This window comes from Molothrus aeneus, chromosome 1, assembly GCF_037042795.1.
Source record: "Molothrus aeneus isolate 106 chromosome 1, BPBGC_Maene_1.0, whole genome shotgun sequence".
Lineage (NCBI taxonomy): Eukaryota > Metazoa > Chordata > Aves > Passeriformes > Icteridae > Molothrus > Molothrus aeneus.
In genome coordinates this window covers 35685331-35698628 of record NC_089646.1, presented here as the reverse complement: position 1 = coordinate 35698628, position 13298 = coordinate 35685331, and the positions used below count along the sequence as shown (strand labels likewise).

At 42.8% G+C, this 13298-nt stretch overlaps 1 protein-coding gene across 1 annotated transcript in view; it reads left to right on the top strand.

The window, feature by feature from the left end:
- Positions 1-1356: 1356 nt before the first annotated feature.
- The window catches only part of ANKRD28 (ankyrin repeat domain 28), a 120259-nt gene continuing 108317 nt past the window's right edge, over positions 1357-13298 (top strand). Inside the window, exon 1 of the mRNA XM_066555055.1 lies at positions 1357-1431. Within this exon, the coding sequence (XP_066411152.1) occupies positions 1405-1431 (27 nt within the window). The 5' untranslated portion in view covers positions 1357-1404. The remainder of the gene's footprint in view (positions 1432-13298) is intronic.

Sequence of the window (13298 nt, the reverse complement as noted above, 5' to 3'; positions counted from 1 at the left end):
TGGACTACAATTCTTAACTGGTTAAAATAAAATAACCAAAACACATTCCATCAGATCACTGGTATTCAAAGCTAACTAAAATAGTTAGCCTCAGCTAGCACCCATAGAAAACCCTTTTGTTCTCATGCTGCCAGTCTCCAAAAGAACATATCCACGTGCCAGGCTCCTGCTAGAATCAATAACAAGACATGAGAGCAAAACCACACAAATGAGTGCTCACACAGAACACACTCGTTGCTTTATTAAACTTTCATTTTTCTTAGGTTAATAATAAAGTCTAAGTAGATTTAAGTGTGTGTGGAGCATTAAGAAGTCACAGTCTATTTTGAAGCTACAAGAAAATCAAGAAACTTGAAACATTCATATCACCATTGTCTGTAGCAGTATGCAATACCAAAAAGCCTCAGTCTCCCGAGTCTGCTATTTTTTATTTTTTGAGGGGAAATGAAAATTCAGGAGAAAATAACTCTTCTCAGTCATAGTTACCATGCTGGGCTGGCTGGCTGCAGCACTATCTTATGGAACAGCAGCACTGTCTGATTTCAGTGTCCTGTGTGCTGCTTCTCGTCCATTTCACAAGAGGTTTTACAAGTCCCACCTATCCTAATATGGTGCTTGATGTACAGCGCACAATAAGCCTGTAAATTATCTGTCAAAATACAGAATAGGAGCGTTGCAGATGACATCTCTGCTGGTCCTCTGCCAAAAGAGGTGAATACTGAATAAATACATTGCAAAGCCATCTTTCTCTATTTCGAGTAAAGTGTTTTCTGTACTCTATGTGTACATGTCTGTTCCGTCTGGCGTTCTGTCAGAGCGGTTCTCGGTGTGTTTATCCGGCCTGCTGACACTGCCCAGCACGGTGCCCCTCCAGTTCTCCATCCTTCCCCTGGGGTCAGGAGCTCACAGCTGCCTTTGGTGCCGGGCCAAGCCGCCTGTGCCGGTAACCCCCATCCCGGGGCTCCTCGCTCCGAGTGGCCGAGCCTGCGCCCGGGGCCTGCCGAGGGCCGCGCTGCTCCCGGGCCGTGCCCGCTCCGCTCCGCTCCCATGTGCCCGTCCCGCGTTATCGGCCCGTGCCGGGCCCGCCGCGCCCGGTCCGCCAATCAGCGGCGCCCTTACTCTGTCCCGCCTCCCGAGGGCCAATCAGCGCGGCCCTTGGTGGTGCGGGCGGGCGGGTTCATTCAGGAAGCTGCTCGGGGGCGCGAGCGGCGGGGCGGGGCCTGGAGGGCGGGGCGCGAGGAGGCCCCGCCCCCAGCGGCGCAGGGTGGTGGCGGCGGGCGCGGGGGGCGTGGCTGGGGGCGCGGCCGGCGCGCGGGCGGTGGCCGCGGGGGGGCGTGGCCGCGCGGCGCGCGGAGCCGGGAGTCGTTGGCGGCGGGCGGAGGCGGCGGCGCGCGCTCGCTCGCCATGGTGTTCCTGAAACTCCGCGAGCAGGTGGGCATTCCCGAGCTTCCCGTCCCTTCTCCGCCCCTCCCGGGGCCGCCGGGCGCGCCCTCCGCCGCCGCGGGCTGCCGTGCGTGCGCGGGTGACAGGCGGCGGGCAGCGGGAGGCAGCATGGCTGCTGCCGCCGCTGGGGTCCGGGCTGGGTGGGAGGCGCCATGTGCGCCCGGTGTGGGCGCCGGTGCCCCCGCGGGGCGGGCGGGAGCCGCCGTCCCTCGCAGGTACCGGGCCGAACAGGTGGCCGCGGCAGCCCGCCCGCCCCTCGCCCCGCATCGCCTGCGGGTCCCTGCCGAGCCCCCGCCCCGGCGCAGAGGGGAAGCCCGGGAGAGGTGATGGGGGTGGGTCTGAGGGCTCCCCCCGGGCCAGCCCTCCCCCGCGCCTGTCTGGGGGAGGGAAGGGTCTCTGGACGGGGTAGCCGGGCCTGAGGAGCTGGCCGGTGTGAGGGGATCGACCTGGAGGCTGCCGCGGGAGGCGGCGTGCCCGGGAGATGGGGCTGGAGCTGGCGCCGCTCCCCCGGACCCGGAGCCGGCCCTTGCCCTGCGCAGTTTCACGTGCCCGGGAGCCGCCTGCTCGTCCCTCCACCTTTCCCTTCCAGGCCTTTACAATCTTTTGTTCGGCCGCCGTGTCTTTCGCCTGCCGCGGTCATGCCAGAGCTTCCCCGAGCCCGCGCTCCCCTGCTGAAGGCGAAGGAGGTTCTTGGTGCCTTCAGTGGGTTGTTTGCTCTCGTCACATCACACCCTTCTTTGTCTGCCAGGCTCTTCGGTTTCCATCCCAGCTGGTGTAAAATACTTGTCTTCGCTGCTCTGTCCTTTCCTGGTGTCTCCCCTGTCCTACCTATTGTCTCCTGTGCGGTATCAGGATACAAAGGTGGGAGGGTCTGCGCTGCCAGTTTGCCGCCTATGAAAAGATGTTTCTTAGGAATGGTATCTTCTCGTGTTTTCATGTGTGCGAGGCCAAATTCCGTGTAAAAAACTCATACATCCTGCTGTGGGTCTCCTTGTTACTCTTCCTTAAAGATAACCAACTGTAACACTTGAAGACCCCACCCCCTTCCAAAAAAAAAAAAAATAAAAAAAAAAGCCCCACAGTAAAAAAGCCTGTAGAAACTTGGGGGTGGTAAGGCAGCTGGTATTCTGTGTCTGTTTGTTATGCTGATCAGTATCAGCCCATCCTTACCTGCGAGTCCTTTCATTAGTTACATACACATCTGTGTTTTCACACTTAGGTTGCATGATCCCTCGGGACTTGTTCTAAGGAGGATTTGGTGATATGGGGCTGAGATCTCTTATGTCCTGCTGTGTTGTGTGTAAACTTTGTGTGAAGTCTCATGTTGTTTTAGAACCTCATCTATGAATCAGCAACAGTTGTGGATCTGAAAGACAGTGTCCTTTGAGTTAGATTTTCTTTCAGGATTTGTTGCTGTTCTTCTATGGGAGACTTCCCACAGAAATAAGCAGTTGTTCATCCCTTCTATTAAATAAGCCCTTCTGTTAAAACCAAGAACTACAACCCCTCTGCAAGTACTCATTGCAAAATAATTAGCAAAAACCCCATTATCAATCTGTTAACATGACAGTACTGTATTTCAGAACTTTTCTTCTGGGAAGGATCCTGCTATTGACAGATGTTGAAGTGAAATATTGAACTGTGTGGGACCATTGGTTTGACAGAGTAATGCATGTGGGGCTTTCAACTTCTGTCATAATGTAAGTTTTAATCCAGAAGAAGCACAAGGTGGATTTTTTAAGAGGCTTCACAGATCTGTAAAGGGGAATTGATACACTGGGAATTGAAGTATTCTTTCACATAAAGGAGGGGGTGCTAGGGCAGGGAAGGGATGGAGGGAAGGAAGGGAATGCTGGTTTTGGACAGTCCTTCTGTAGGGGGAGTGATTTTTAGCAGCAGCTGCATTTCTGCTGCTAAAGTGTCAGTTGCTTGACAAATCAGTTATTTCAAACTGAATTCTGTTATAACAGTGTGAGAATGCCAGAAAGTCATGAGGAATGATGTTAACATGAAATCCCTCAGCTTTGGTGTACAGAGCATTCCTGCAGGTCACTGTTGCAGTGTGCTGCAGGATGTCTTGATTTGAGGATGCTGTACCGAGAGTGAGGCAGCACCTGCTCTTTATGAAAACCAGCCTGTGGGACTGTGTGGGAGCAGAGGTGTTCCTCTTCAGTCGTTCATGAAACATGCTTCTTGTTTTGATATTGCTTTGCTCCATAGTGGTGTGTTTGGTCAGAATAAAGTAAGTTGTCTTGTGCATTTGTAGTCCTTAGAGTGACTCTGTCTTCAGTGGTGGCTGTGCTTCACAGGGAAGTGCAAAGGCTGCTCTGTTGTTTGTACTGTTCAGCTGGTATGAAGAAGGGAAGTGATTTGCTAGTTTCTTTCTTCAGCTGTCAGATTAATAACTTTCTGAAAAAAAATTTATTAACTAAAGTATTATTTAAGTGGAATTATCAAGATTATTTTTCCAAATTCAACCTGTTGATTTTATTCCTTGAAAATGTAGAAGGGCTCTGTGTTAAATGTCAGAATTATGCTGGGGACAGGCAGACTTATGCCATATAAGAAGCTTAGTGTTTTCTTGCACTTGCTTAGTTTTTCAAGTTACTGCCAGCTGGTGTCAAAGCAGTGCTTGGGAAGTTACAACGAGGTGAGAAATTCTGCTTTGAGGCTCTTAGTTGAGCTCAGAGGGTGAAATCCCAGTTCCGCTTGCTTGATTTAATTTACTTAGTACCTGATAAACAAAACTTTGATCCTGCAGATGCTTAATGTGTTTGTGAAGCTCAAATATTTGTTTGTCTGTGGAGGCTGATTTGACACGTTTAACCTTCAGAAAGCAGGTTTTCCACTAACTGTGAAAAGTAGGCCTTTCCTTGAGTCCAACAAGCAGCCAGCCAGTACATTGTCTATACATTTGTGTTGCTACTTGAGCTTTATTGCTTTGCCATCCTCCCAGGTAGGAATATATTTCAAAGTTTGGACATAATTGAGGGTGTACACTGCACTTTCAGAAGTGACTTATGTTTGCTTACGAAGTATATCAGGTATCAAAAAACCTCATAAGCCATGTTTGCAAAAATTGCATTTAAAGCTAAATTGAACTGTATTGGGCAAAGCTGATACCTGTAATGCTCAATAGCAAATTGTAACTCAGGTATAGAAAAGCAATCATTCAAGTGTCAAATTAGAAGTTGTAGATTGTTCTCATTGCTCTTGGGTTTTTGTGCAGTGTTGTGCAGGTTTTGTTTGATAACAAAGGAAGCAAATCTGCAAATTCTGAATGTTAAACTATTCAAGGTAGAGATGAAAAATATGGTAAATATACATTATAATTGAGGTATTTGCTCTTAAGTTTATTTGCTTTCGTATTGTCTTCATATATTGATGCTTGTATACCAGGTTCTTCTAAATGAGATGCTGCATTAAGTACACAAATGCTAAGTGAGACAAAGCCTTGAAAAGTTTGTTTCTTCCTAAAATGCTGTGTTACACTGCTGTTAGAAACTACAATGACAGTCCAGCTAGGTCAAGGGTCTCTAATGTTTTATCACAATATTTTGGTTGTTTCCCCATTTAGGGGGAGTGTGTGAAAGGGAAGGTATGGGGTGGGGCTAAAAAAGGAGTATTTTGCTTGTGGGTATCCATAGTGGTTGCCTTGGTCTCCTGTGTGAAAGCCCTCTCACCTCTGCATAGCTAGGTGTGAGGCTCTCACCTCTGCATAGCTAGGTGTGAAAGGCTAACTATCCTCTGGGTTTTTTTGTTATGCAATCGTAGGTTGTAGGAACACTGTTTCCCAGAACAGATACATTCTTACTTAAGGCGTTGTGAATTAGTCTCTCTTACACCTAAGAGGTAATTGACAGCTTAGTTTTTCTTAGCGGGTAGGTGAAATTTGGATTGCCCAACTGCCCAGGGATTTGTTCCTTTTCTGTTACTTGCCTTACCTGTATATGTGCCTATAGGTCATCTTTTAGGCTCACATAAGCCTACATCTCAGCAGAGTTTTGTTGAAAGGTATGAAATGAATCAAAACTGGCTTTTTTGTTTTTTCTCTAGTTTTGCAGCTCTTTCTGGCAAAACTCATTGGATGCAGTGTCATTCTATTTGGTAAAGCTTTATTTTTTTTACTTTCAGTGCATCATAGTTTTAATATTAAGCATTTTAATATTATGCATTTCCCATTTTCTCTGAATCTTAAATGTGTAATAGGAAGATGTCTTAGGGCTAATAATGATGGGCATGTGGAAGGATTTTGTATGGGATTTTCCTGTGTGACTGCTAGACTGTGCTTGAGGCAGTGCATTTATTTCCATAAGTCAGATATGAGTGATAGAGATCTGAGTAGGAACAACTGCATGAGGATATTAGGATGACCACTTATCTTTAAAGTCCTTGAACAGTGAGAGCACTGACTTCTTTATTGCCCATTTATATCTTTCTCGTAGCTGAGATGGATCTTGTTCAATTGGCAGTTAAACAAATGTTTGCAGTGTCATAGTGAAGGCTCTGAATGCCTCTATGGTTGCTATTTTCATTACTGCCAGCGTTAGACTTCATTCTTTTAGAATTTATGCCAAGAATAAATGTCCCAACTAGTTCCTTGTTACACTAAGAGGAGGAATGGTCTCCTGTGGTGATGAAAAGGAGCTGCTGGTGTTCAATGAGGGAGGGATATGGTGGGAATGGAATTATGTGGTATTGCTCTACAAATTCTGTTCAGATGTAGGCTAATGAGATGTGTGTTTTATTTTTGACTTTTTTGGTAGAAGTTACTTTAAAGTTACTCTTTAAAAAAACCCAATAATTTCTTTCATGAATCTTGTAATAGCTAAGAACCATCTCTTCGTACTCTGTTGTGCCTTGTATGTTCTTCCTAAAATTTGCATCTAATCTTTTCAAAGTGCATACAAGATAATTAAATTAAGAAATTGTAATTCTTACCAGGACACCCAAAGTCTTACTGTTAGTTCTCTTGTTCCCAGGCTAAGAACTTACATGTGCTGAGAAGATAAGTTTCTTTAGCTGATGGACAACTCTGAGTAACTTGAACTCTGTTTATCTTGTTATATGCAGTAATTACCAGCCCTTCCATTAGAATGTGTTGAGAGAGCCTGGTTCTACCACGTGTTCCTTTGGGGGGGGGATCAGATTGCCCCAAGATAACTTTGGAACTTTTGACTTGTGAACAAGCAGTTCTCCTCAGTCAAGAAAATAAACCTTTTAAAAAAAAAGGTGGGGGAGAAACAAAGCAAGCCTTGATTCTGCAGTCAGATCCTCAAGGCCGATCCTGTTGACTCAGCAGCCTTCTGTGGGGATATAAAGGTCTATTCATGTAGATAGCATCGAAGGTTTCTGACCATTATTTGGAGGCAAATATCAGGGGAAAAATGAGGCAAATGGGCACATCTCTATGAAAAAGTGACTTCTTTAGCATCCACAAGAAAAGATGATTCCTGTAGGAAACTAGTAGCTGTTGAGGCTCTGAACTAGCAGTCTGCTCTCTGGCATGGATTGTTATTTTCCCAGATTCCTAGGGTTGTTCCATTCACTGAAATGGGTTGTGGAATACCATTGTTGAAATTAAATATATTTGGTATTATATACTTCATATTCTCCACCTCATCTTTTGTCAGCAAGTTTATTTCTCATTTGCCATACCTGATATTATTCTCTAATCAGCTGGGCCATCCTGAGGTCAAACTAGTATCTGATGATTTGTTTTCTTGCTCCTGCCAACTTTTTACTTTGTTCTTACCTCTATTCCTTACTCCTATTTCTGGAAATTGAGTGGGAGACTCGTTGCCTTAGTTACAGTGACTAACTGTTTCAAAGTTATTTATAATATTTGTTTTTAAATAACCTATATCACAATAGAATCATAGAACATTTCACATCAATAAAAAAGTAAACAAAGCAGTACATCACTGGGAGCATGCTTACAGTGCTGATTTTTGGGAGGTTTGTTTTCCTTTCGTTGTTTGGGGTGGAAGACAAGTTCTCATCTGGCATTTCAAGATGCATCTGAAATAAGGTGTCTTGTTGTTATCCTTTGTACAAAGAGAAAAGAATCTTAATGTTTAAGCTCCAAAATATCAGGGAATGTTATTCTTTCCTTAGTAAAGACATTAGCACTCTTCCCAGGGAGTGGCAATATACAGGTTTAACTCTGTTAATTCAGTTGTGATTCTGGTGTTGATGAATTATACAGCACTGACCCATTTCAGCTCAGAAACCAGAGCTAATGTAAGAGTGGTGGGACTGAGTAGCTGGGAGAGAAGGGAAGATGAGACTTGTAGCCAGCTGTGTGGGTGCAGAGAGATGAAGAGGAAGCACCAGCAGTGATATGCAAATAAAAGAGGGACAAAGTAGTTGGTTTGTAGCGTTCTTGTGGATTAGGAAACTGCTTGTCAGCTGAAGCTAATAACTTAGCTGATGACTTCTGTCCTTAAATAATGAGATACTCTTTATTGTGAACCGAATATAACCTGAGATTTTCGTTGTTTATCTCTACTGTAATGTATATATGTGAATTGAGTGAACAGTACTGTGTAAGTAGATTGTTTTCTTCATGAATAAAGTCTACCTATTTAGGGCAGCCTGAGAACAAATATTTTTCTCAGTAAGTTACTGAAATGGTATATAAATTTGAGAAGGATGAAGCAGAAGTCTGCCTATTCAAATGCTTGGCATCTGGCAAAAGAAAAAAAAAAAGAAAAAACCAACTCAAGCTTATGTTGTTAAACTTCAGAACTAAAGTTACCTGGATGGGGGTGAAAGTGTGTACAATTGTAAACTGACTCATGTTAGAACTTCCTGAATGTTCAGGTTTTGTAGGTAACTGCCTGTTTACATGGCTTAAGTCTAATTCTGACTGTGTCTTGAACTGTTTTGAAGTCATCCTAAATGTTTAATGTTTCCATATTCTCAGACAATGAACTTCACTTAATGGCCTGTCTAATTCAAGATGATGAGCACTTGCCTATAAGTCATTCTTGGTAATTTTGCAGTCATGCAATTATACTTAAGGTCCACTCTCACTTTGTGCTGAAGTCCTGTACCTGCGTCCAGCTGGTGCAGAGAAGAAAGCATGGATTTTTTTTGAGTTTTACTTTGGCAAATTGAAGATACAGCACTGCCTTAATGAAGGAAGAGAAGGGAGCACAAGCAAAAACTGTCAGCATGACATAATGAAAATGAAATTACAGTTTGTTGAAGCATTGAGACCAAAACAAGCCTTTTTTAGAGCTTACAGAACTTCTAGCAATAATGATGAATCCGTGTTTTGTTTCAAGATTTTCCTATTTGTCCTCCTTTTTGTTTTTATTTTGATAGCTCCATCTATGCTGGTCCCCTTGAGAAAGGAGGAAGTTGAACCTTCCATCAGGAACCTGATCATCAAACAGCAGGCAGCATAATAGACCAGGGATCTACCCAGCATGTAGGTGAAGGAGCCTCTTGTGTCATAGACAGCTTACCTGGGGGCAGTGAAAAGCATTTTCAGGAAGTTCTGTAGTTATTTATATTCTAACATAATCTATAACTAATAAATCATTAAGTAATTTAAATCCATTGCTGCAGACTAAGTTTTCTACCATATTTAGGGTAATTGTTATTCTCTCCTTCCCTGTCCTATCTTCAGGTCATCTGCTTCTTCTGTCAGTTGCTCATGAGAGTGGGCAGATAATCTATGCAAGTCTTTTTTTTCCATCCCGAGCACTTGATGTGTCTTTCCTGTCTCGGATCTCTGTGTAGCGTCTGCTAACATTTCATTCATTCACCAGTGTGTCCCCACAAAGTATTGTTGGTAGGTTAAAAGGAAAGACATAAATCAGAAGAGGAAGAAAAACAAAATGCTAGCGTTGTTTTTCTGGTTACATTATTACTCATTGTTTCAAATTAGTGCAATGTCCCAAGCCATGGTAGAAGGATGCTTCAGAAACAGCATGTTAATGGCATTCCTCACTCCTCTCCTCTGTCCCTTGCTAACTGTAGAGTTTTGTTCTGTTCTTGCTGTGTTGGCTAAAACATGAGGATCGATAGAAAGAGGTCTATGCTTAATTCTGTGTTGCTGTGCAGTCTTTGCCAAATCAGAACCCTGTAATAGTACTGCCTGATAGCTTTTATTTCCTTTGCTCCTTGTCTCAGTTCCAGGAGCTGTATTTTGTTTTATAGCTCTGCTGTGTCTGTTACCTTTTTTTTTTTTTTTAACAGTGCTGTTTCATTCAGGGGAATAATTTTCAGTATTGAGGAGTACTTGTAGAAGAACACTTTCTCTTCTTTTTTCTGTCACCTCTAAGGTTGCAAAGGCCATTACTGACCTGCAGCAGTACTGATCCTGTAGTAATCAACTCATTTATTTCTTCCAGTCCTACCCACTGATATTGTTTGCAATTCCTTTCCATCCACAAGCACAGGAACATTTAAAGTTTATTATCTAACACTACTTAGATTACAGAATGGTAAATCTATTAAAATAAAACCTTTCAAGTAAAGAATATTTTATGACTTGTCCAGAGACATTTCTTTTTTTACCATAAGTTTAGCAAATTATAATCACTGCAATCAGGGATGTAAATAGTCAAGCTAATCTACTCCGCAAGAAACAGAGCTCAAGAGAGGAGTTCTTTGAATGCTTTCATAATGAGAGCAAAAAGGAAAGGTGAAGAGAGGATTTATAGAACACCAGAGAGAACCAGGAGGACAGAAAAGGTTAGGATATCCCAGCTTGTCAGCATCAGTGAACAGCAATGCTATTCTGATGAACTTCAGGTTTCATAGTCAAGGATCATCCAAAAACCAACATGTATCCAGCTGCCCTGTGGAGCTGTGTTTGCAATGACTTGAAGATATTGATTCCTTTTTCTACCTACTGCAACTTCTTGCAGCACAGGAAGGGAACTTTCACAGCACCTGTAATCTCAAACTAACACTGTGAATAATACACAGAAGCACAGAAGAGGATGCCTCCTACTGTTTTTCTACACCCAGAGATGTAAAAAATGGTTTTTGATCAAGTATACCAAATTTGTTATTTTGGAAGGGTAAATATATCTGCATGCAGCCATATCTTTTATCTCTGAAAGGACTTTGACTGCATATCATGAATTTGCTTCCCTTTTTTTTTAAACTCTTAACATCTAGCAAGCCATAATTAAAAAATGATATTTTTTATAGCATGCACTTGAACAGATTATTTATGGGGTTTTCACACCTGAAGGTTGATAAAATTAATGTAATACTTTGCACGTGTTATAACTGCTTTTGTAATCATTTAAGTATTAAACTTACTGCATATGTAACTCAAGAGTAATTACTAGAAGTGCCATGGTTCATGAGTCTGTGTCCACAAGTATTAGAAGAATTTTGCAGAAAAATTGCCATGACTGTTGAAAAATTGTTGATTATATATTTTCATTTTAGCCTTATTGTCGTCTGGAAGGCTCTCTTTTGCTGCTGCAATGGCTGTACAAAATATCCCACACATTTAGGGTATCACACTGGTTTCCTGTCTGGACATCCCACCCCTTGCATGGGGGAGCAGTGAGATATGTTTCTGCAAAGCTCTCTGCTGGAGCTTACATAAGGCAGAGAAACAGTATCAGTTTGAAGGGCAGGAGGAACAGCAATGCCAGCGGTGCTTTGGGGACCGTCAGAGAGGTTCAGCTCCCCGTCCCTGGAAGTTTGCCACGCCAGTATTAGCAGGGCTCTCCTCCTTGTTGATTGCAGGTGTTGCAGAGTTGTTTGGGACCTGTTATCCTGGAGTAAGTTCTTTAGAAAATTAGCTCTTTGGCTCTGCAATGGCCACAAGCACAAATAAAACCTGCAGGCCTGAAGCTTGATCTGGTGGGAGCAGTTGGCCAGAGTGAACTGAACCTAAATACAGGATTAATGTATCTGCAGAAAAGATCTCAGAAGTGTCTGCTGGAGCTCAGCCTTCCATGTTGTGGCAACCCTTATTATCTTTACTGACATACAGGTGTTTTAGATGTGTCCAAAAAAGCCCTGGTGTTTGTTTTCATATGTATGTTTGTTTTATATGTATATATAGTCATACATATATGACTGTCCTACCCACTAGAGCTCCTTTTATGATGCCTGACACATGCCTTGTTTTTTGGGAAAAGTAACCTGTAAAAGTAGGATGGATAATTGAAGAAAAGAGGGGGAATTGTTGGAATTACATCATTTGACCTCAAGGTTTCGTGACCTGCTCTTGTGTGGAGTGCAGTGATATGTTGCCTACCTGGGAAGTGCTGTGTTGTCAGAGGATGCCTGTTCAGAATGCCAAGTTGTTACTTTTCACTGTGTAGCATGGTTGCAGAAGTAAGGTGCAATTCCTTGGTGTATATTTGCACTGTCTTGATTTTTTCACTAGATAAGAAGCAATGAAAATGACCTGTAACAAGCAAGGTTAAAATACTGACAGAAACATTAGGGTATGTTTTTCTCATAATTCTGTTTTTCTTTTAAGAGGTTAATTAACAGCCAAAACTATGCTAATTATATGACTTGGAAATTATCTACCACAGTGAGTGCCAACATTTTCAGCTGACAGATAGGAGAAGGAAATACAGATAGATGAACTACTGAATGCAAATGTATTTCTGGTGTAGGTTAGGACTGCTTGTGTGAGAAATGGAGTACATGCCTGAATCAATCCTGTTCTTTTAAGCCAGCAGAGTAGGTCAATTTTTATGAAAGATTAGAGTTCTGTAATTTTAGGATGGAGTTTAATGATGTGCTTCTCCTTGAGTTGTTTTTTTCGTTTTTTTGTTTTCATTTGCAAGGTTTCTAACAATAATGGTTGAAACTCACTGGCTTCTAATCTATTGCCTAAGGCCACAGTTTGATATTAGGTGGTAGCTGAGCTTAAGCAGTCTTTCATTCTTCTGCAAAGGGGTGAAAAGGGAGGGGAGAGGCAAATTATTTAGCTTAGCATAGGACTGTGAAGTTGTTCTTGGAAGTTTTCCAAAGTAGGAAGTACAAATGAGTGTTTTGTATCATATAAACTTACTCTGATGTCTGTCTTTGTGTCAGATGTCCTGTAATCACAGATGATGTGCCTTGTGTAAGTGTCCTTGGGTTTGGGGGCTGGAGGTGAGTGGAGAAACTTGACTGTGGTCTGCCTTGGACTTTTCTCTCTGAGTAACTTTGATGCTGTTGGTCTTAAACTTCTTAGAATGTGTTTGAAAACTCAACAACAGGCTTGATTTTTGTGTCTGGTTCTTGATTGTTCTGGGCTTTGAGTGTGGTTGTGAATTCTTCTTTAACTGTGAAAGAACCTAGGGTCTGCAGAAGTCTGCTTCTATTTATAACACACTATGTTGACTTATATTGACTGAAAACTCCAAAAGAAGAAAAGTTCCACTGTAACATCCTTGTTTACCACATGCATTGCCTGTCAGGATACTCAGCTTTTCCCCATCTCTGATCTGACAACAGTGTGTCAGTTTTCCTGCAGCATTTTAAAGTTGCTTTTTCCCCCTCTTAGGGTGATCACATGCTCTACCAGTCAGTTTTACAGCTGGAGCTCTGAAAATGACACCAAAATGACTTTCTCTTGCCTTCCATCTCTTCTCAAGAGGTTACAGTGAAAGCATAATACCATGTTTGGGAAGTCCATGTATCTGAAAACCATATGCCAAAATAGTCTGAACTTGCTGCAGACTTCTTTTTTTCTCATAGAAACATGTATGGATAGAGGACCCTTCAACATTTGTGCCTCTTATGTGTGCAGCTTTAATTCTTGGACACCATCCAGTGATGGCCTGGAGTCATGCCTGTTGTGACTAGTGATCCCTCTATCTCCCTGCACAGAGATATGTGTTTGGGGTAGGAAAATATCTAGTATGAAA